The sequence below is a fragment of the Barbus barbus genome (assembly GCF_936440315.1).
Source record: "Barbus barbus genome assembly, chromosome: 11".
Classification (NCBI taxonomy): Eukaryota; Metazoa; Chordata; class Actinopteri; order Cypriniformes; family Cyprinidae; genus Barbus; species Barbus barbus.
Window position 1 is genome coordinate 12,340,230 of NC_136739.1, and position 25,801 is coordinate 12,366,030.

General features: G+C 38.7%; 1 protein-coding gene across 3 annotated transcripts in view; it reads right to left on the reverse strand.

Moving 5' to 3' along the window:
- Positions 1 to 25,801, reverse strand: part of LOC306876622 (uncharacterized protein) — an 86,843-nt gene that overhangs the window by 49,946 nt on the left and 11,096 nt on the right. For 2 of the 3 annotated variants that reach the window (XM_079427933.1, XM_079427934.1), the window contains one exon: positions 5,595 to 5,764. The exons of the other annotated variant lie outside the window; for it this stretch is intronic. In XM_079427933.1, coding sequence (XP_079284059.1) covers positions 5,595 to 5,764 — 170 coding nt within the window. The remainder of the gene's footprint in view (positions 1 to 5,594; positions 5,765 to 25,801) is intronic. 3 annotated transcript variants of the gene reach the window in all.

Here is a 25,801-nt window from a genome sequence, read left to right on the forward strand (position 1 = left end):
TTTAAAAAAAAAAAAAAAATCGCACAGTGTGAGCCCGGCTTTAGTTTGTATTCAGCGCGCAAGGTTTACGCACATGGTCCAAGTCTTCTTCTCTGTTTTTTTGTGTATCTCTGTGGCAGAATTACAGCGCCACATATTGGTCTGGCATGTGTACTACATCGTTTTCAGTCGGTTTCAGTGATTCCGTGTACGCAGATATTTCCTGAGACGACTCCGTGTTTACGGAATTTGAGGCAAAAAAAAAAGATTGGATAGGGAGAAATCTGGCTTTGTGTGGAAGTAGCCAACTAGTATTCAGACTCAAAGGTGCTGTGACACTCATATTTAACTCAGGTGCTGTCCATTTCTTCTGATCATCCTTGAGATGGTTCTACACCTTCATTTGAGTCCAGCTGTGTTTGATTATACTGATTGGACTTGATTAGGAAAGCCACACACCTGTCTATATAAGACCTTACAGCTCACAGTGCATGTCAGAGCAAATGAGAATCATGAGGTCAAAGGAACTGCCTGAGGAGCTCAGAGACAGAATTGTGGCAAGGCACAGATCTGGCCAAGGTTACAAAAACAATTCTGCTGCACTTAAGGTTCCTAAGAGCACAGTGGCCTCCATAATCCTTAAATGGATGACGTTTGGGACGACCAGAACCCTTATTAGAGCTGGCCGTCCGGCCAAACTGAGCTATCGGGGGAGAAGAGCCTTGGTGAGAGAGGTAAAGAAGAACCCAAAGAACCCAAAGATCAAGAACCCCGAGCTCCAGAGATGCAGTCGGGAGATGGGAGAAAGTTGTAGAAAGTCAATCATCACTGCAGCCCTCCACCAGTTTAATACGCGCTGAATACAAACTAACACACAAAGCAGAAGATTTTGCTTTAATAAAGCTAATGAGCTCTGCTTTATGGCAGAGTGGCCCGACGGAAGCCTCTCCTGAGTGCAAGACACAAAAAAAAAAACACCTGAAGGATTCCAAGATGGTGAGAAATCAGATTCTCTGGTCTGATGAGACCAAGATAGAACTTTTTGGCCTTAATTCTAAGCGGTATGTGTGGAGAAAACCAGGCACTGCTCATCACCTGACCAATACAGTCCCAACAGTGAAGCATGGTGGTGGCAGCATCATGCTGTGGGGGTGTTTTTCAGCTGCAGGGACAGGACTACTGGTTGCAATCGAAGGAAAGATGAATGTGGCCAAGTACAGGGATATCCTGGACGAAAACCTTCTCCAGAGTGCTCAGGACCTCAGACTGGACCGAAGGTTTCCCTTCCCACAAGACAATGACCCTAAGCACACAGCTAAAATAATGAAGGAGTGGCTTCACAACAACTCCGTGACTGTTCTTGAATGGCCCAGCCAGAGCCCTGACTTAAACCCAATTGAGCATCTCTGGAGAGACCTAAAAATGGCTGTCCACCAACGTTTACCATCCAACCTGACAGAACTGGAGAGGATCTGCAAGGAGGAATGGCAGAGGATCCCCAAATCCAGGTGTGAAAAACTTGTTGCATCTTTACCAAAAAGACTCTGTAGGCTGTATTAGATAGGTCTGGGTATCGAGTTCGATACTTTTTAGGCACCGACCGAATTGCCTCGATACCACCGAGTATCGAAAAACGTCTTGTCGTTCGGTACCAAATTTCGATACCTAAGGGGTTAATCTCATCACCGTCAGTGAGCCAATAATCCTGCAGCACTAGGTGTGTTTGACTAGAAGCGGCGCGGCGCTGATAGATCAGTGTTTGACATACCGCGAGAGCGTTTCGAAAGCGCACGGAGCAGTCTGCTCTCTATATCGCGCGGTTTGTTTACTACACACAGACTGAAGCTCGCGTGATGCTCGCGCCTCGCGGTGATTTCAGCTTCTGCCGCCTAACTAAATGAGGACATAAACACATGAACAACATCTCCAGAACTGCTGTGAGAGTCAATTAATGAGCATTTTACCGTTTGATTCGAGTAAAACTAACGTCATATCATATAAGTTACACACAGAACTGTAAAGGTATTCCCAGAAACCCGTCAAAATAAAAGTTCGGTTTCACTTGGAAGACACTGCGGCAGAAATATTATTGTTCAGCGGACAGTACATACTGCTACTACTGGGCTACTGTTAAAATTAAAACTTTATTATTATTTTTTTTTTTAGAAATTATCACACAACAGTTATTCCATTTTTTTATTTTAATAGTAAACCCCCTTTGTTTGCCAAAATAAATAAACTTTGATTTTCAATAATTTAAAGAAATTAAATGAATGTTTTATGTCTTCATTTGAAAACCAGATACAGAACACAGAATTTCTGAGGAAAAATAAAACATTTCATAAGGCTATTTTAAGAATAAGTTTAAATAAACTAAGTTGTTTTTATGCATTCAAATAATTAGACATACTACACCAGAATTTAATAACAATAAAACATGGTGAAAGAAAATAAAACACCCACTTAAAGTGGATGAAGATTTAAAATTTCTTGAAGTCTTTAACAACCTAGAAGTGATGATGTGTTTTAAAATGAACACGCACTAATGTAAACGTAGCCTAACAGATGTGTAAACTGAAAACAATTTGAACTTTATTAAAATTATTTATTTATTGTGTTGGATATATTTTGTTCCATTGTGCAGTGGCTCAGGAGATGAGGCTTTGAGTCTGTATAAATATCAACATTAAAAAATATTTTTTTGAGATAATGTAATATTAAAACTGATATCGAAAAAAGTATCGTTCAGGAACCGGTATCGAACTCAAGGTATCGGTATCGAATATTTTTGAACGATACCCAGCCCTAGTATTAGATCAAAAGGGTGCTTCTACTAAATACTGAGCAAAGGGTCTGAATACTTAGGACCATGTGATATTTCAGTTTTTCTTTTTTAATAAATTAGCAAAAATGTCAACAATTCTGTGTTTTTCTGTCAATATGGGGTGCTGTGTGTACATTGAGGAAATAAAAAAATGAACTTAAATGATTTTAGCAAATGGCTGCAATATAACAGAGTGAAAACTTGAAGGGGGTCTGAATACTTTCTGTACCCACTGTGTATATATGTATGTATGTATATATATATATGTGTGTGTATGTATGTATGTATGTATATATATATATGTGTATGTATGTATGTATGTATGTATGTATGTATATATATGTGTATGTATGTATGCATGTATGTATGTGTATATATATATGTATATATATGTATATATATATGTATATGTATATATGTATATGTATATGTATATGTATATATATATATATATATATATATATATATATATATATATATATATATATATATATATATATATATATATATATATATATATATATATATATATATATATATATATATATATATATATATATATACACATATACACATATATACACACATATACACACATACATACATACACACAGTCAGGTCCATAAATATTGGGACATCGACACAATTCTAAAAATTTTGGCTCTATACACCACCACAATGGATTTCAAATGAAACGAACAAGATGTGCTTTAACTGTAGACTGTCAGCTTTAATTTGAGGGTATTTACATCCAAATCAGGTGAACGGTGTAGGAATTACAACAGTTTGCATGTGTCTCCCACTTGTTAAGGGACCAAAAGTAATGGGACAGAATAATAATCATAAAATCAAACTTTCACTTTTTAATACTTGGTTGCAAATCCTTTGCAGTCAATTACAGCCTGAAGTCTGGAACGCATAGACATCACCAGACGCTGGGTTTCATCCCTGGTGATGCTCTGCCAGGCCTCTACTACAACCGTCTTCAGTTCCTGCTTGTTCTTAGGGCATTTTCCCTTCAGTTTTGTCTTCAGCAAGTGAAATGCATGCTCAATCGGATTCAGGTCAGGTGATTGATTTGGCCATTGCATAAAAGCCCACTTCTTTCCCTTCAAAAACTCTTTGGTTGCTTTTGCAGTATGCTTTGGGTCATTGTCCATCTGCACTGTGAAGCGCCGTCCAGTGAGTTCTGAAGCATTTGGCTGAATAGGAGCAGATTATTCGGGCAGATATTGCCCGAAACACTTCAGAATTCATCCTGCTGCTTTTGTCAGCAGTCACATCTTCAATAAATACAAGAGAACCAGTTCCACTGGCAGCCATACATGCCCACGCCATGACACTACCACCACCATGCTTCACTGATGAGGTGGTATGCTTAGGATCATGAGCAGTTCCTTTCCTTCTCCATACTTTCCTTCTCCATTTGTGGGGAAGTCGTGGCCTAATGGTTAGAGAGTCGGACTCGTAACCCAAAGGTTGCGAGTTCGAGTCTCGGGCCGGCAGGGATTGTAGGTGGGGGGAGTGAATGTCCAGCGCTCTCTCCACCCTCAATACCACGACTGAGGTGCCCTTGAGCAAGGCACCGAACCCCCAACTGCTCCCCGGGCGCCGCAACATAAATGGCTGCTCACTGCTCCGGGTGTGTGTTCACAGTGTGTGTGTGTTCACTGCTGTGTGTGTGCACGTTGGATGGGTTAAATGCAGAGCACGAATTCTGAGTATGGGTCACCATACTTGGCTATATATCACTTCACTTTATCACTTTTATCACTTTCACTTTACTCTTCTCTTCCCATCACTCTGGTACAAGTTGATCTTGGTCTCATCTGTCCATAGGATGTTATTCCAGAACTGTGAAGGCTTTTTTAGATGTCGTTTGGGAAACTCTAATCTGGCCTTCCTGTTTTTGAGGCTCACCAATGGTTTACATCTTGTGGTGAACCCTCTGTATTCACTCTGGTGAAGTCTTCTCTTGATTGTTGACTTTGACACACATACACCTACCTCCTGGAGAGTGTTCTTGATCTGGCCAACTGTTGTGAAGGGTGTTTTCTTCACCAGGGAAAGAATTCTTCGGTCATCCACCACAGTTGTTTTCCGTGGTCTTCCGGGTCTTTTGGTGTTGCTGAGCTCACCGGTGCGTTCCTTCCTTTTAAGAATGTTCCAAACAGTTGTTTTGGCCACGCCTAATGTTTTTGCTATCTCTCTGATGGGTTTGTTTTGTTTTTTCAGCCTAATGATGGCTTGCTTCACTGATAGTGGCAGCTCTTTGGATCTCATCTTGACAGTTGACAGCAACAGATTCCAAATGCAAATAGCACACTTGAAATGAACTCTGGACCTTTTATCTGCTCATTGTAATGGGGATAATGAGGGAATAACACACACCTGGCCATGGAACAGCTGAGAAGCCAATTGTCCCATTACTTTTGGTCCCTTAACAAGTGAGAGGCACATATGCAAACTGTTGTAATTCCTACACCGTTCACCTGATTTGGATGTAAATACCCTCAAATTAAAGCTGAGAGTCTGCTGTTAAAGCACATCTTGTTCGTTTCCTTTGAAATCCATTGTGGTGGTGTATAGAGCCAAAAATGTTAGAATTATGTCGATGTCCCAATATTTATGGACCTGACTGTATATACACCATTTTATAAAGACAAAAAACTACAGTAGATCTTGACAGACCTGCATATGCAAACTGACAAAGAAAATATGACTCAGTAAATGTATTAACTGTAAAACTATCTTCACGTCACAAACAACACATAGATATTCAAGTACTTACTGTCTTCATATGGTATAATGCTTTTATTAACTATCGAAGATGTCATGTTGTCAATCGATGCCCAAAGAAAGAATGTGCAGAATGTATAGATGTCTTTAAACATTTCAGAGACATCTACTGTCGTATTTCTAATGTTCAGTCGCAGACGTTGAGGTTTTCTGTAAGAACAGCTATATAAATAATAAATCAGTCTCTTTAGTAAGATGGGCATAACAGGAAAAAAATATGTTTGATATTTTGCACTAGGAGAAACTTCAACCAAATTTGTGTGATACTGACAAAAGGAGAGTTGTCTTTTACGATGGGTTCAGGAAGCATTCACACCTTTGAAAATGTCTGTGTGAGCTTTGCATATTTGTGGACTGGAATTTTAGCTTCATCCTTCCAAACTGAATGGAGAGTACTGGTGGAAAGCCACATCTGGGGCCACATGTATAAAGCCGCTCAGAATACAATTTTAGTCCTAAGTGTGTCAAAATTGTAGACGGATGTAATATTACTCTTATTCCTAGAAGAATAAGAGTGATTCATAAAAGTTCCTAAGTGTTAAGACTAGGTCTAAGCTCCTAAATTATTTAAGAGAGCTGAATCAGAATCAGAAAGAGCTTTTATTGCCAAGTATGCTTGCGCATGCAAGGAATTTGTTTTAGTGTCATAAGCTTCCAGTTCACAGAGACAACAACGACAAACAGACAATAAAAATAAGATGAGAATAAAAAATACACATGTAACTATAAATGAACAAAAAATTGAAAATGAAAAATTTGAAACAAATGATTGTATGTACAGTTGTGCTATAGATTATAGAATGGAATAGAATAGAAGGAGATGCAGGGATGTACTAGGATGGAGGTGGTAGCAAATAAATATAAGGTTATTGCACATTGATATTGCATAATAGAAGAGGTCTCCTAACCTAATTAGGAGTAACAAGATGGCAGCAAAGAGGAGACAAACACTTTCCAGCAAAGATTCGACATATTGGGGTTATATGATGATATGGAATTGATAAAACGATACAAACTTCAAGATCAATTTTTTTTTTTTTTTTTTGTAACTGACAAAGTAAGAAATTTAATACATTTAAATATTAAAATATTTCTGTGTCTTAATCAAATTATTTTATTGTAGTTACATTAAATTATCGGTGTTGTGCTGCGGTGACTTTACATGAGCATGAGCTCACTATTGACTGATTCAGAGGTCGAGGTCAGCCATTTTGTGTTGACATCATTGTAGCTTTGACTGTGTCAAAAAGTGTCAAAACATTCTTAGTAAAAAGTAGGACTTTTCTAAGAGTAGGAGACTTTTATAAAGAAGCTAAAAGCAACTTTCAGTAAAGTCTAAGACTGATTCTTAAGTGTTGACTGAGGTGACACTTAAGTGTTGTGAACTAAGGACTACAATGATGTCAACACAAAATGGCTGACCTCGACCTCTGAATCAGCCAATAGTGAGCCTGCTCATGTAAAGTCATAGCAGCACAGAGCCGGCGCCAGGGCACCTCCATCAGGGGGGCATTTGAATGTCCAGGGGGGGCACAAATCACGTGTGTGTGTGTTTGTTGGGGGGGGGGGGGGTGAGTCGCTGACGCTCGCTAAAGCATGCAATCGCTTTCTTATGTGCACTGTTTTATTGGTTTCACTTTCGCTTTTGAAATCGATCACGTCCAACAGCTTATCAGAATTACTGGCCCGAGTCCAACCCGAGCCCGTCTTTTTTTCCCCCCTTCTCCTAAAACAGTTTATACTACTGTTTCGGCAATTACAATTGTTCAGTTTTGTGTGTAATGGCAAAATTAACATATTTCGTTTTGTTTTTTTATTAAGTTAATTTAGAAAAACGTTTGGAGCATTTTTGTTCGTTAAATAGCCTATAAGTTTTTGTTTTTTTTAAGTAACGACCAAGCGGCCAGCGGCATGAGCTGATCATAGCCTATGTTTGATCAATTTAGCCTTCTCATATCATCACGACGTGCCTAAAATAAAATCTATAGATATACTAAAACAGTTCAAGTATATAACAATGTTTAAACATTAAACCTGCTATAATAATAATGTGCGCTAGCCTATATGTAAGTTTGTGTGGAGAGTGGAAGCTAAAGCGCGCTCTGCAGGACATGGAGGCACCAGCAAACACATGGATTTATTTCAGTGGAAACAAATTAAAATAACCTACGCCGTCATTTATTTATTTATTTATTTATTGATAAAGGTAAGAGTAATACATCATTCGGACATGTAAAGGGTCTACTTGTATTTGTGTGCACTCACAATACCAACAAAAGGCTTTTATAAAACAAAGAAAACAAACATGATACGCTTTCTGCCGTCTTTAACAGGAGCGCTTCCCAAAAATGAACCGAAGCCGAGCGAATACATGCCTCACAGACATGGTACATATATCTATAGAAAGCTTTAAATGATCACTTAACAAAATAAAAAAAAATGAAAACAAAAACTCGTTTATTATAATTTTAATCATAATCAATAAAGATGCATTTCTCTCTAAAGGCGCGTCTAATGAGGAGACGGTGAGTCAGGATCAGCAACTTCATCCTTGCAACACAGACTCAGAAAAATTAGTTTAGTAGTAAATAATTCAAATATCTCCTTACTATTTCCCGCAGACACATTCATGGTTATGTTTGCTGGGGTTTTGCAGCAAGCTTTAGCCTATTGCGTGCATTTTAACGCAGAACAGCTGCTGCTGCTGCGAGACACTAAACACCATCGAGCTGCTCTCAGTCGCGGCACGGTCTCGTGTTGTTTCCACCAGCGCGGCAATTTTTTTCATCGCCAATGGATAGATGTCTACAATATAAAATAAGGAGAAACCCAAAACAGGCCCGATGCCCGGCCCGCGTCTGAACTATGACGTGGAAATTGGCCCGAAGCCCGGCTATAGAGGCGTAAAAAAGTCGGGGCCCGTCGGGCCAGGGCCGAAATGCAGGGCTCTACTCGTAACTCCACCCCGCCTCCTTTCAGATTGAGCCTGGAGGAAACAGATCTCCGCTTTTTCTCAATGCAAGGGTAAATAAATAATAACTGATGTTTGAATAGTACAAAGTTTTCTTTACTCAGCAGGCTCGTCCAGGGCGGGCACTAGTGACTCAGAGGGCGGGCCAGGCCCCCCATTACCCGCCCATGGCGCCGGGACTGTAGCAGCACAACACCAATCATTTAAATGTAACTACAATAAAAATAAATTTAAGACACTGAAATATTTTAATATTTAAATGTATATTTTTAAATGCTTTGCCCTTGTGCAAAATTATCATAAATTATTAATGATGCTTCATTTTCTATTGATATGTCTCCTTGTTTACAGTTGGAGCAATGATGTGAACATGAGTTCCATCAATGGCTCCAACAACTCCAGGAAAGCCCACAATCCTCACAATCACAATCCTTGTTTTTGTAATATGGTTTGGCGGTCAGTTGGAAATGAAAAGGAAAGGGAAATAGAACTGGTGTGTGGCCAAGTATGGTGACCCATATTCGGAATTTGTACTCTGCATTTAACCCATCCAAGTGTACACACAGTAGTGAACATACACCCGGAGCAGTGGGCAGCCAATGCTGCGGTGCCCGGGGAGCAGTTGGGGGTTCGGTGCCTTGCTCAAGGGTCTCACCTCAGTCATGGAGTGTTGGTTATTCACTCCCCCACCTACAATCCCTAGGCCACGACTGAAAGTCAATAAACTGCCATATAGTAGTGGCCAAAAGTGATGTCCGGCCTAGGAAATTTGACATATTCACTCAAAATAAAATATGCAAGATTTTGTAAGCATATTGCATAGTTGCTTAGAGTCAGTTGCTTTAATTGTGATAATAATGTAATGAAACATGCCAAACTGTGTGGTCATAAGTTTTGGCCATGCTGTCATACAAAGAAATTATGAACATATGCAAAAACAAAGAGGACCAATGAAATGTTAACAACTTATGTTGTAGTCAGTGTGCCTATGTTGCCAATTTAGTGATTTTTTCACTAGTTTCAGTGACTTCCTCATCCCTTTAGAGAATTTTTTTTTTCAAAATCAATTTCTTGGACAAACATTATCTACATTCCGAGACTCTCCCATGATGTCATAAAGGCGAGTTAACTGATCTAAATAAATATAAATATAGATCAGTGAACTCACCTTTATGAGGTCATCTAGCAACATTAAGTGACCAGTTTTAGCTACTTTCAATTGAAAGCATTTGGCACTGGTCAGTGTTTTTCTGTCCTTTGTATTTTAATGGTTTAAGTGAAATGTGGGGTCATAAAAAAAAAAAAAACTAAATAAAGTCATAAATAAAAATCCACACATCACTTTTGGCCACTGTTGTGTTTGTTGGGGTTAGTTCCACAATATCAGTGTCATCACCGGTGCATTGCTGCATTTTTCCAATTTTGCAGCAATATTTTTTTTATTAATTACTACTTTCATTTCTGCAATTAGAGCATTGACTTGAGTGGAAGATCTTGATCTTGACAAAGTTTATATCGTTTGGTCAACTCCATATTATCATGTAACTCCAATGTGTCACATCTTCGATGGAAAGTGTTTGTCGTCTCCTCTTTGCTGCCATCTTGTTATTCCTAACTAGATTAGGAGACCTCTTCAGCTCTCTTAAATAATTTAAGCGGCTTTATACATACGGCCCCTGGACTCTAATATAAAATACTGAACTTTCTCTTAGGTCCTGCTGGAAAATTAATCTTGACACTAAATCCAAGATCTCTGGCAGTCAGAAACAATGACTCTTCAAGGACACTCCTATATATTTTGGCTCTATCCAAGTTGCAAACCCTGAGCATAATGTTGCCCCTAGGGATGCACGATATAATTAAATAAAATCAATATTGCAACATGCATTGTCGCAATGATCAAATCACAAAGGCTGGAATTTAAAAAAATAAAAGCACTGTGGGTTTCACAGTCAAATGTGTGCCACACTGTGTTCATTTATAGATGTGCGAGTCATGATACAACTTTGAGCATCTCAGAGCAATATTTCAATTACAAGCTTGTTGCTTTAATAACCCAGCATTTCTAATGTTCCCGGGGTTTTTGCAAAGGTAATTCATATTTAATATTACTCTTAAATTAGTATGTAATCAAAAGAGTGGCTAAAATTGGCAGGAGAGTTTACCTTTCTAGTCCCCATTCGGGTTACTGCATGCGTTCTTCTTCATTTTATAAGCTTATTCCTTATTATAACACCAGCAGTTCCTGATGTTTCACTCAGGTGGTTAACAGACTCATTTTCCAGAGCTGAATTATCTGGTTCCTCTAATAGTTTCATTGTTTCATCCACTTTAACTCCCCTGTGTATGTATGCATAAGTGTGTATGTATGAAGACTAGTTTGTGTTAGTGTTTAGTTAATGGATTAGTTGGTGTACAAATTACATGAGTTTCTGGTTCTGTCACTGCTTGTGGATAATGTCCCCTTAACAATTCCTGATCTTGCTACATGCTCTAATAGTACTATAAGAAAGTTATTTTCTATGGCCACGAAAATATCACTTTTTAGAGTTGATATGAAATTACACTGAATGCAACTCAACAAGCAACAGGAAGCGGTTACCAGCTCTTCAGACCACAGACCCAAGAGACACCTGACATCTGATGTTCTTAGAGACACATTTCATTTAATTTAATTACATCTGCACATGCAGACCAACGTGCTGTACAATCAACATACAAATACATAAAAGTCTCGGACCGGTAAAAGCAAAGGCTTGATCCCTTTATAATTTAGGAGCTTATTAGTTGATCTTAAAGACAAAAATGCCTGAGAGGACCCCACACAAAGAACATTACAGTAGTCTAAAGAGACAAAATAAAGGCATTTATAACCTTCTTCTCGAACCTCGATCTTCAGTCGAAAGAATTGATTTTAATCGAGCAAGATGCCTGATCCGGGGGAAAAAAAAAAACTGCTCTCAACCACAGCACTGATCTGCTTGTTGAATCTCAGTTCCGGGTTAATGGTGAATTCAGTGACTTTAAGATAAGGATTACAATGAAATTTCAAACATATTTAACTTCAACTTAATTTACAATCACTCTCTAGGGCCAGAGTTGTCTATTATGTTGTCCACAAGGGGGAAGCCAGGGTCCTGCATGCAGGCGAGTACACGCAGGTGAATCGCTAATATTTGATGTAACGGGTGGTATAATATTTATGTGTAGGGTGCAGTGCGAGTGTGGGCTGGACGGTGACAGGCATGGTCGAGTTGCAGGTCCAGTAACCAAGAATATTTCGACTCGGTCCAGTACACGCTGAGCAATGTAGCAAATCGCGCTGTCACTGATTGACAGCTGTAGTGATTATATTAAAGGGAGAACTCTTTGCTTGCTTTCTGTATTTAATCTATTCACACCTCATGTAGGAGATTTAATGCAGGTGCGGTTCGGGTCCCAGTTTTTATGTCAAAAGGGTTGAGTATGTGTTGCTGTCAGATAACGTGTTGGGTGTTCTGTTAATTACTGTGATTGTGGTAAAAGGCTGGAAAGCCAGGAAAGGTGAACGAAAATGCCTCTCTGTGATGTTACCACAATGCATCGCTTACTTACAGATCTCAGGCTTCTGGAGGGGATGTAAATTCGTAAGAGAGAGGAGGAAGTAGGAGGGTGCTGTTATTTCTTTCTCACATTGCTGATTTCACCATTAACTCTTCACCTGAACAGTTTTTGTTTTTGTATATGGTATCATTGTAATCCTTGATCATCAAAACATAGGGGTAGACATCACCTTTTCTGTGTTATGTTTGGTTCAGGAGATATGACACAAAATACATAATTTGGTTATGGCAGAAAGTAATATGGTCACTATGGCAACCAGAGGTCTTTTTGCAATGGCTCCATTTCTGAAAATGTTTAGGGCCCTAACCTCTACAATTGTACCAAGTTTCATGCTTTTATGAAAAAGTGAACATATGACCTCAAATTTTGCGCATATCACCTGGACTATCAAGTATTATGTAAATACTGGGGGTGGAACGGTTCAGCTTACGGTTCGGTTTGTATCACGGTTTTAGCGTCACGGTTTTGGTACGGTTTGGTACGTGCTATGTTTAGGGAAAAACTAGGCCTATACTGTCAAATAAAAATAAAAGAAAATAAGAATAATCTAACTACAAACAACAGCACAAATAAATACAACAGAGTAAAGATACAAATAAAATAAACAGTGATTTTCAGTTTTGTTTAGGTAGGCCTAACAATCTTCTCACTGCGCGCGCGAGCGAGCTCGAATCCTATGGCTCTTAAATGTTTAAACTGGCAAGGCTTAAATGAGTTTTGTTTAAACACAGATATCAACGTGCGCTGTTCAGGTTTCACCTGTGCACGCATGCCATCAGCACGATGACGGAATAAATGACTGCTCATATTCCAGCATACAGCACTCGCATGGAACAAGAGTGAATGGTTGGTCCACTTTTTTTTTTTTTCCTCCATCGCTGTTGTTGTAATGTACACTGTAAATAATTGCGCTGTAAAATAAAAGTAATCTACTACCACTAAGTCCACTAAGAAATATTTCTTAATATAAAACTGCAAACACTTAAAGTGTAATAAAGCAAGCAAAACATGGCTTTTACTCAAATCTGTGTAGACTGTCAATAACTAGCAACAGCACATATTTATATACTAAAATGCTTAGTAAAGAGGCTGTCATTGTAGCAGCAACTCCACAGTTACTGTCTTTAAATAAAGCAGCAGAACATCAGTGTTTGTGGCTCATTATTTGCCTGAAGCATAGGCTCTACTCTCCAGCACAATGGTGACCCACAAAGCTAAATTAAACTAACAGATCTCTCTTGTGCAAAAGCACATTAATACAGTTCAGATTAATATTTACTCTACTTATCAGTATAAACATTCACTAATATTTTAGTGAAATTATCTTGTTTAATTTGATAACTCTGACTGTTACGTTTTACAGTATATTGCGGTTTTTTTCCTTGAATTAATGGTAATCTACTGGCAGCTCTGGTTGCCAGCATGTTACTGTTTTTCTACAGTGTGTTGCCGTAAATTAAAGTTTTTACTGTTAAATTACACTTCGTGCTGTTTTTTAATCTTTAAACCCCAAAACAAAATCCTCAGTTTTAAATGAACACATAATGTGTTCACACTACAGAGTGTTAGAGTAACACTGAATCAGTGCTGAAGTTAATGAGATAATTCTGTGATTAATTAAGTGATGACTGTGCATTAGTGATGAACACCTGCTGTTAACAAGCAGAATCACTGAATGAAAGAGAAACACAAGAACTGCAACTGACTTCAGCCATAGCTTCAGATGAAATCAAATGAAATAAAAGTCATTAAATCTCTTGGTAACAGACTACATGTCTACTAGCAGTCATTAGAGTATTAGTAGACTGTCTGCTTAATATCTTCTAACACTTTATTTTGATGGGTCCACAACATACTGACTATGAGAAACTTGTGGCGATACTTAGCTGGGGTTACTAACGTAAAAAGGAAAGTAGCCCCAAACAACGAAGGAGACCAAGAAAAGAAAAGCAGAAGTTTTAATACCAAGTGGCAAACTGGCTATGAATGGCTCGTCTATGACTATAATTTTGTCACTGGAATGAACAATTTGAAAGTGGAAGCTATTAAAGACCACGAAAATTCTAAAAGTCATCTCCAAAGCATTGTAACAAAACAAGCAAAGTCAACATCTATTGAAAACAGCGTTGCCGCTAAATGCTTATCAATGAAGTCATCGCTTTTAGACCGAATGAAACTTATTTTTCTCGGATTACACATGGATGTTGTTTTTGCTGTGCTCCTTTACAGAGGCATACTTAAAATACATACGGTTTATGATCAATTGTTAGCCAAGTAATATGCAAGCTCTCCAATATAAGAGTAGATTGTTTACTAAACAGTGACATAGGAAATGGTTACGTTTATTAAACTATGCTGTATAGTAAACATATACAGTACCAGTCAAAAGTTTGGATACATCACTATTTTTAATGTTTTTGAAAGAAGTCTCTTATACGCATCAAGCCTGTATTCATTTGATCCAAAACACAGAAAAAAACAATAATATTGTGATAAATAAATGATATTTAAAGTATATTAAAATAGAAAAACATTATTTTGAGTATAACATTTTTTGTTTCTATTTCTTTGATCAAATAAATGCAGGTATGATAATAAGTGACTTCTTTTAAAAACATTAAAAATAGTAAAATGTCCAGACTTTTAACCAGTACTGTACAGTTGGGCAAAAAAGCATTTAGTCCGCCACCAATTGTGCAAGTTCTCCCACTTAAAAAGATGAGAGAGGCCTGTAATTTTCATCATAGGTACACTTCAACTATGAGAGACAGAATGCGGGGGAAAGAATCCAGGAAATCACATTGTCTGATTTTTAAAGAATTTATTTGCAAATTATGGTGGAAAATAAGTATTTGGTCAATAACAAAAGTTCATCTCAATACTTTGTTATATACCCTTTGTTGGCAATGACAGAGGTCAAACGTTTTCTGTAAAGGTCTCTGCACACTGAGTCCGAAATTTTCGCATGCGTTTTTTCGCATTCGCAATCTTAAAAATTCGTCACGCACAGAGACCTTGCACACTGAGTCCGATGCGTTTTAATTAATCAGTTGCGAAAAAATTCGCAAAACTATACAAAATGTCTTCAAGCAGTGAGGATGATTTTGTTGTCCTCTCTCTTTTTAAAAAACAAAAAGAAAAAGGAAATATTGGGTCCATCCAATCCTTAGATTGCGCAGAGAGGAAGGAGAGTTCCACCTCCTTATCAAAGAGTAGCGGGATTATCCCGAGAGATTCAAAGTTTATTTCAGGATGTCAGTGCCTCAGTTTGATACTTTGCTAGCGATACTGCATCCACATATTAAAAAGACCACCAATTTCCGTGAACCAATTTATCCTGAACAGAGACTGTCTGAGGTATGGACACACACACACACACCGAACTGCGGCATCTGAAAGGTGCGCGCCAGGCATAAAAAAATAGGCTACAGCAGTTCTTTATATTCTGTATCTTTGTATTCCGCAATTTGTTTGTCATAAAGTGCTCTGTGCTGCAAGACGAAGTGTATTAATTTGTCTGACACTATTTTGGATTTTGGCTTTCGCTTGTACGGTGGCTCTGAATTGTCAAAACACCTTCTCAAAGCATCTCAAAATGCTTTATACGGATGCGAAAAACGCAAAAAATCGAACCCGATCCAATTTTTTTTTGACGGACGAAAATTTCGGAGGCAGTGTGCAAACGTGATGTCGTATTTATTTTTCAACGTGCAAAAATTTCGGACGAAAAATTCGGACTCAGTGTGCAATGGCCTTAAGTCTTCACAAGGTTTTCACACACTGTTGCTGGTATTTTGGCCCATTCCTCCATGCAGATCTCCTCTAGTGCAGTGATGTTTTGGGGCTGTCGCTGGGCAACACGGACATTCAACTCCCTCCAAAGATTTTCTATGGGGTTGAGATCTGGAGACTGGCTAGGCCACTGCAGGACCTTGAAATGCTTCTTATGAAGCCACTCCTTCGTTGCCTGGGCGGTGTTTGGGATCATTGTCATGCTGAAAGACCCAGCCACGTTTCATCTTCAATGCCCTTGCTGATGGAAGGAGGTTTTCACTCAAAATCTCACGATACATGGCCCCATTCATTCTTTCCTTTACACGGATCAGTCGCCCTGGTCCCTTTGCAGAAAAACAGCCCCAAAGCATGATGTTTCCACCCCCATGCTTCACAGTAGGTATGGTGTTCTTTGGATGAAACTCAGCATTCTTTCTCCTCCAAACACGACGAGTTGAGTTTTTACCAAAAAGTTCTATTTTGGTTTCATCTGACCATATGAAATTCTCCTAATCCTCTTCTGGATCATCCAAATGCTCTCTAGCAAACTTCAGATGGGCCCGGACATGTACTGGCTTAAGCAAGGGGACACGTCAGGCACACTGCAGGATTTGAGTCCCTGGCGGCGTAGTGTGTTAATGATGGTAGCCTTTGTTACTTTGGTACCAGCTCTCTGCAGGTCGTTCACTAGGTCCCCCCGTGTGGTTCTGGGATTTTTTCTCACCATTCGTGAGATCATTTTGACCCCACGGGGTGAGATCTTGCGTGGAGCCCCAGATCGAGGGAGATTATCAGTGGTCTTGTATGTCTTCCATTTTCTAATAATTCCTCCCACAGTTGATTTCTTCACACCAAGCTGCTTGCCTATTGCAGATTCAGTCTTCCCAGCCTGGTGTAGGTCTACAATTTTGTTTCTGGTGTCCTTCGACAGCTCTTTGGTCTTGGCCGTAGTGGAGTTTGGAGTGTAACTGTTTGAGGTTGTGTGTCTTATATACTGATAACGAGTTCAAACAGGTGCCATTAATACAGGTAACGAGTGGAGGACAGAGGAGCCTCTTAAAGAAGTTACAGGTCTGTGAGCCAGAAATCTTGCTTGTTTGTAGGTGACCAAATACTTAATTTACCAATTAATTAATTAAAAATCCTACAATGTGATTTCCTGGATTCTTTCCCCCATTCTGTCTCTCATAGTTGAAGTGTACCTATGATGAAACTTGCAGGCCTCTCTCATCTTTTTAAGTGGGAGAACTTGCACAATTGGTGGCTGACTAAATACTTTTTTGCCCAACTGTATTGTTAAACACTGAATATGTTAAATAATTTTTTTCTTGTTTTATGACATTTTAGACTTGACGGTCAGAAAGGTCTAGATGTAGGGAAAACATACAGGAACGTCAATCAAGCAGAGCTATTCATGCACTGCATAGCGGAGGAAGAGAGAAGAAAGTTAAGGGAGAGTGTGTCCACTGCGAAATTTATGTCTGTGATGACAGATGGATCTGTAGACTCTTCAGTTATGGAAGAAGAGATGGACCGTAAAGGCTGGGCAGGTAAAAGTTGATTTTGCTGGTGTTCAGGCAGTCTCTAGGCCAGACACCAGCCACATTGCTGAGGCAGTGAGTAGCATTATGGACAGTATATCAGGGAAAAGTACAGACAGCACTCAGTGGAAGAGAAAAATTGTACGGAGCTGCGGTGATGACTGGTGAGAAGAATGGTGTGGTCACAAGAATCCGGGGAGACAGGTCTTATGTGCTAGGCATCCACTGCATGGCCCATAGGCTTGAGCTAGCTTATGATGATGCAGTGAAACAAAGTCTGATGGCTAGGAAGGTTGAAGACCTAATGACTGGTCTTTATACTTTGTACCACAAGAGCTCAGTAAAGAGAGATCAGTAAAGAGTAAAACTTCATTTTTCCATCTTAAAAATATATCAAAATTACGACCTATGTCAAATGCAGAAACATTAATTCATGCATTCATGACCTCGAGGCAAGATTATTGTAATGATTTATTGGGTGGTTGCTCTGCACGTTTAATAAACAAACTCCAGCTGGTTCAAAATGCAGAAGCTAGAGTTCTTACTAGAACCAGGAAGAATGACCACATTAGCCCGGTTCAGTCAACACTGCACTGGCTCCCTATTAAACATCGTATACATTTTAAGATCTTGCTAATTACCTATAAAGCCCTGAATGGTTTGGCACCTAAGTATTTGAGTGAGCTCTAATCGCATTATAGTCATTCACGTCCGTTGCGATCTCAAAACTCTGGCCGTTTTCCCAAACTCTGGAACAATCTACCTAACATTGTTCGGGAAGCAGACACACTGAGTTTAAATCTATCACATTTCTATAATTCAAATCCGTTACAAGATTGTTAGGCTGCATTAATTAGGTCAACCGGAACCGGGAACACTTCCCAAAACACCTGGGCCCGTATTCATGAAGAATTTTAATGCAAAAAGTAGCTCCTAGTGACAAAATTCTAAGAAAATTCTTAGAAATGTGGGCGTTTACTCTTAAAATTAAAGAAAAAATCCTAGTAAAGAAAAAAGTAATTCAGAAAGCATCTTAACCCTTAAAAGAGGTCTTAAGGTCAAACTTGTTAGGAGTATGGACGAGGACTTTTAAGGGGCTTAAGAGTTTCTTTAACAGCGGAGAAAATGGACGAAAATGAAGAGGGAGAAGAAATGTGTTGCACACAATGCATGACTGAGTTAATAAGACACTACACATTAGTTCGTGCAGGGATCATGTTTGTGACTGATCTTATTAAAGACATGCTAACATCTCAGACACCGCGCAGAATTGCCATAGCGCCAGAAATCACTACATTAAAATATTTGGCAACTATGCAGCAGTGATGATTTGGGTCTGTTACAGCACTTATTAGGCTTATATGTCTCTGTTCATTTCCTATAAAACACAGTAAATATGCAGGGCCGGCGCCAAGGCGCCCAAACGAGTTACTGTGCCCCCCCACTTTCCATCCTCTCCCCTCCTTGCTGAACGCGATCGATTTTGAAAGCGAAAGTACAGATAAAACAGCGCACATAATGCGATTGCACGCTTTAGTGAGCGTCAGCAACTGCACGAGATCACAGATTGCAGCCCCCCCACCCCCCCGACACACACACAACGTGATTTGTGCCCCCCCCCCAGAAATTTAAATGCCCCCCGATGGAGGTGCCCTGGAGCCGGCTCTGTAAGTATGACAGCATGGTAAATAAAAAATAAAGAATATATATACATATATAATGTGTGTGTGTGTGTGTGAGAAAGAGCGAGAGGAAAAATTACGCCTGTAATTTCAAAGTGAAGGCTTATAATATACCCTACTCTTAAAAGCACTCTTTTATTTCCTTCTTGACAACCAACCAATCACAGTCTTCAAAAGATTGTGTCATACATAGCAACGGGGTCAACCCCGCCTCCTCACGAAGATGAAAGTTTTTGTCTTTTCCTTACTCAGAGTTGCTCTCAGATCGGTCCCGAATCGCTCTTAAGCTAAGACTCCTACGTAAAAGTTTTTAAGCTAAATTAAGAGTTTTCTGAGAGGATTCTTAGAATCTTTATGAATACGGGCCCTGATGTACTTGTTACATTGTTAGAAGAATGGCATCTACGCTAATATTAGTCTGTTTCTTTCTTATTCCAAGGTCACCGTAGCCACCCAGATCCAGACTGTATCCAGATCAGATGGTGAATCAGCACCTAGAGATGACCTCTACAGCCAGGACACCTAGATGAGCCCCAGAGACCTTAAAATGAGTCCTTTGCACAATCTGATTCTGCTTTAGCCTAGATTTAAACTACTGATTTTGTCTGGCCAGAGGAGAATGACACTATTTCAACAAACTATTTCTCTGTCTAAATACTGTTAAAAGCGCTATACAAATAATATTGACTTGACTTGCCAGTGCCTCAATGAAATACTTGGTGACGTAAGCAGTGGTGTCCTGAAGGCTATGCGACTGATGAGTTTCCAACGCTGGCCAGATGCAGACATGAGTACAGGTTAGTATTTAAATATTTAAGCTTTAACCAACACCTTTTAACAGAGATGATAACAGTATTATGGAAATCAACATATTTTATAAATATGATGTATTTTATACTTTGGCGACACGTGGAAGAGCTCACACATCATTTCAAGACTCTTCTCGTCAACTGGAGTGGATGTTGACTTGATCCCAGATCAATGGACTGCACTAAAGTCACGACTGTACCAGCAAATGGGGCCCTTAGAGAAGATAACCAGGCCTGCTGTGAACAGGATGCTGGGTCATGAGTGTCCTGATATTCTTAAACTTTTTGACCTCATACATCCTATCATCTTCTGCTGACTGTGAACGAGGTTTTAGTTTAATGAAGTTGGTGAAAACTGACTGGTGTGCAAGACTGAAGGCTGAAACGCTCTGTGACCTGCTTACTGTCCAGCTGAACTCTCCTGATATCATGCACTTCGATCCCACCAACACCATTGAGATATGGCATGCAGACAGTTTACGCTACCGCAGACCAGGGCCCATATTCCTAAAGATTCTAAGAATCCTCTCAGAGAGCTCCTATTTTAGCTTAAAAATTTCTAACTAGGAGTCTTAGCTTAAGAGTGATTCAGGACCAATCTGAGAGCAACTCTGAGCAAGGAAAAGACAAAAACTTTTATCTTAGTGAGGAGGCGGGGTTGACCTCGTTGCTAGGAATGACAGTCTTTTGAAGACTGTGATTGGTTGGTTGTCAAGTAGGAAATAAAAGAGCGCTTTTATAAGCCTTCACTTTAAAATTACAGGTGTAATTTTTCCTCTCGCTCTCTCACACACACACACACACACACGCACACACATTATATATGTATATATTATTTATTTTTTATTTACCATGCTGTCATACTTACCGTGTTTTATAGGAAATTAACAGAGGCATAGCCTAATAAGTGCTGTAACAGACCCAAATCATCACTGCTGCATAGTTGCATTTTTCCTTCTGTAACAATATACACTACCGTTCAAAAGCTTGCTGTCATTTTTTTTTTTAAGAACGTTTTTATTCAGCAAGGATTTGTTAAATTGATAGAAACAGTGATGGTAAAGATCGATTTTGTTAGAAAACATCTCTATTTTGAAAAAATGCTGTTCTTTTTAACTTATGTATCAAATGAACCACAAAAAAGTATCACAGATTCCAAAATAAATAAATTAAATTAAAATAAAAAGCAAAATATTAAGCAGCAGAACTTTTTTCAACACTGATAATAAATCAGCATATTAAAATAATTTCTGAAGAACCATGCACTGGAGACTGGAGTAATGATGCTGAAAATTCAGCTTTGAATCACAGAAATAAATGATATTTTAAAGTATATTGAAATAGAAAAACATTCTTTTAAATTGTAAAAAGAATGAGCAAGAGCTAATAAAATGTAAAAACTGTAACTTGAATGCAATGTAAGTTGCTTTGGATAAAAGCATCTGCTAAATGCATAAATGTAAATGTAAATGTAATATTTCACATTAAAGTTGTGTATTTTTGATCAAATAAATGCAGCCTTGATGAGCATAAGACACTTTCGTAATGCTGCATTATCAAAAATGGTAATATAAATGTCCTTTCACGTCACAATTTCGCCTGCCTACACTTCAAACAATAGGCCTGTAGGTGGCATTTGAGTTTCATGAAATAGTAAACGGTGTAGGATATCATACATAAATATAAGTGAATTGAATAGCCTACTGATTACCGTTATTGCAACTTTTGTTTTGTGCAGTGCTTTTGTAGTCATTCAGCATCTATTTTCTCAGCTATGTAATTTGATTTATAAAATGAGACAAACCGCAGTTCCAGATCGCTCCACAAATAAGCTCGTCTGTCCCATGTCATTTTCTACCAATTTATGAATAAAAACGGAAAATGACCACTCCACTTCACATTATTACCCAATGAAATTTGAACTTGAGCCAGATCATGATTGATTGGTGTATTATACATGAGAAACGGGCATTGATGAATTATGTAATATTCTAAAATATATAATATATGGATGTTTAAATCGACACACTAGCTTTCATTATTGATGAAAACTATTTTTAAACATTGTTTGGTTTATTTTTTTCCTTTCGTCAACCCACTCACTAAAAGATCCATATATGGCTCGAGAGCCTATGGTTTCTGAACAGACTGTGGAATATCAGTCAGTCAAGCAAAATGCACGCAACCCGCAACGCCTCAGATTAACATATGTAAAAATAAACAGGAATTTTCCGACTTTTGAGAGAATAGTACCTATCGTGCGTCCTGTTGCCGAGCCCCGCCTTGATGTAATGATTGACAGCTAGGGGGCGTGCTCGGCTCGGAATGCATTTTCAAATCCACAATGACAAACTATATTCATCACGGGGTATTTAATGAAAATGCAACTGAAACGTCATATGCAAGTGTCGATACATTTTTAAGACAAAAAAAAGACATTTAAATCGCCATTTTGCTGCACCTTTGGCTCAGAATGCATTTTGAAACTCTCACTGCATTTTGTTACAATTATCCCATGGTATCATGATGAAAATGCAATCCCAAGTGTCCTACCTCTAAATCTAAATGCATTTAGTAAAAACAGCATTTAAATGATAATTTTGCTACAGTTTTTACTTGGACATGTTAAACATATCTAATCAATTTGGGTAATACAATTTGAGTAATACATTTTAATTGAGCAACTTTTAAAGCTTTAAAATGTTTTTAATATGCATATTAAAACTAGTGTAGAAAATGGCAAATGTAAATTATATAATTGAATTTTCATTTTTAATTTGCACTAAATGTTGCACATATGCAGCACTTGAAGTGGGCCAGTACGCAGTATCATATCTTAAAATGAAAAGAAGCAGGCTTTAGCAATCACATAATTTTAAACCGTAAACTCCTGGAAAGTCCAAGGATCCAGTGAACAAATTCAAACAGTAAGCTCAAAACAGCACTAATGCAGAGAAAACGCGGCCGATTTCATCAGCGATTACGGAGAGAATAGTGACTTACGTTCAGATGTCAGTAAAATTATTATTTTCAGCATGTATTTGGCTTAAAAGCAAGAGTTTTATAATGAACGCTGATTATGCGGTGGTCAGAGATTTAGCGATTCTTAATAGATCTGTATATTAAAGGCAGGCTTTAGTGGTCTTTGGCGTCTCCCTGTGGTCCTGTTTGGTATTGCAGCTTGATTTGTGCTAATTTGTATTGAAAACTTTTATGTAATTATTGATTGATTGATTGTGGCACTATACATTGTGAATTATTAAAAAGTACTTATTTAATATAAATAAATAAATAAATGGGGGGGGGGGGGGTACCGGCACTTCTTTTTTTCCACTTCAAGCACTGCACATATGTATGGGAAAATGTACATTTAAATACAGAAATAAATTGCCATTTTGCATATTACATTGCAAATTGAATTTTGCTACACATATGCTTCCATAAGTTCTGTCCTGTGCTGATACCCAGCATGCAGCTTTTGATTGTCACCACTGCTGAGATTCATATGCTGATTCTTGATGGCTCTCTCTCTTTGAGTGTAAATAACATAGTAGTTCAAAATATTTTAAACCCAAACGGTTTTTAAATCCTTATTGCCACAATCAAAAAATATATAACACTATAACTAGAGCTGTGATGGTCGCCATGACAACCGCGTCAATGTGGTGGTCCACTGCCACTGGCAGTAATGCATGTGACATAACACACTCTATAAGCATAAAATACAAAGTTTTGTATAAAAGTGCAATAATAGTAACAGTTGCAATAGAATTCGGTATTTATAGCATATACCATTTAGCTGTAAATTGTTTTATTTAGACTGTTAATTCACAAAATTCACAAATTACCTCAAACGCCATGGCATTTCCTTTATACTGTGTCTACACCGGACGCGAGAGGCGTTGCGCGGCACGACAAAATACAATAGAACACAATACATTATAATCAGTGATGCAGTCTACACTGGATGCGGGGCGGCACGACAAATCCCCGACAGTAAACTGATGCCTCATTTTATTTATTTTGTGCTGACACAAAGTTCAAATGATTTTAACAGTCGCTTTGTCGCGTCCAGTGTAGACAGACTTTAGTTGTTGCGGTGCGGCAAGTTAAGTGTTAAGTGGGAGAGTACTTCTCAAGAGCAGTTTCCAGTTGCTATTTGCGAGAGGAGGCCAGCGAAGACCCGGCTTGCTTGGTGGTGGAATAAATGAGGCAAGATACCTGGCCAGGGGCCACGGTTGCTTAAAACACGCACACCATCTGAACGCATGTTCAGTGTGGCTGGAAACATCTTAACACTCCCTTAAACCGGACAATATCAACATGTTTGTTTTTCTGTCAAAGAATTTTAAATCTAACATTATATAAAAGCCAAGGTAGGCTTAAGCATTAATGTTTACGTACTAATTGGCCAACGCAGATTTCCAGCATGTGATTGAAGTTGTTACAAATTATTTAGGCTAGTTTCTTATTTAACTGTATTATTTCTTTGATTGCCTAGTGTTTTGCAGGCTGCGTTTTGTTCACTGACAGAAGTGCTAAAACAACAGTCACAGCCCTACATGGCGTTTGACAGCAAGTCAAGTCAATATTATTTGTATAGCGCTTTTAACAATGCAAATTGTGTCAAAGCAGCTTTACGTCGGCTTGATATAAAGCTGGGTGGCTTTATATCAGCTTTACAGTTTTTAGACGGGGAAATAGTGTCGAAATAATGTCATTCTCCTCTGGCCAGACAAAATCAGCAGTTTAAATCTAAGCTAAAGCAGAATCAGATTGTGCAAAGGACTCCTCTACAGTGCCTTGCGAAAGTATTCATACCCCTTAATTTGTTTTCACGTTTCATGTTGCTGCCTTAAGTATCGTGTTTGAAGGAAATCAGTAATCAGGTGAGTAACACCGGATGCGGCGCACCGCAACAGCTAAAGTCTGCCTACACCGGACGCGATAAAGCGACTGTTGAAAATAATTTGAAATTTGTGTCAGTACATCATAAATAGAATGCGGCAGCAGTTCTCTGTCAGAGATTTGTCACGCCGCGCAGCATCTAGTGTAGACACGGTGTGCGTCTCAATCAGCTCCCTAGCTCCCGAGCTCGTGAATCAGTTGATCGTGTACACGAATTCGGTCACTGGTAAGTTGATACAATACTTAATATGAAACATGATACAATACTGTAGAACGTCACCGCTTGAATAAATAAACAACAGACAGGACCGATCTTTTTGATATTATTTTTTATTCTCTTTAAACCCATTGTTTTGCTTTGTTTCACGCAACTAATCGTTGCCTGGGTTGCGTAGATTACATGTATGTGGGGCGGAGCTATCAAAATAGGGGCGAGACCCTTTTGGGGTAGGGGCGTGTTTGTTTTGGTGATTTCAAATATCAACATTGGCTTCAAGAAATCGCTTACTCCACCTTTAATGAAAACCCAGTCCAGAGCATTCAGAACCTCAGACCGGGCAGAAGGTTTACCTTCCAACAGGACAGTGACCCTAAGCACACAGCAAGAGTGGCTTATACACAACGCTGTGAATGTCCTTGAGTGGCCCAGCCACAGCCTGGGCTTGAACCCAATCAAATATTTCTGGAGAAACCTGAAAATGTGCATCTGCCCCATCCAACCTGATAGAGCTTGAGAGGTGAAGAGGTGAGGAGACAAATGGCAGACAATTGCCAAATGCTGATGAGCAAAGCTTGTCACATCAAACAAAAAAGACTTGATGTAAAGGTACTTCAGCTAAATATTTAGTTAAGGGTATGAATACTTACTGTATGTACTTATGAGTTTTTTATTTTTAATAATTCTGTTTTTG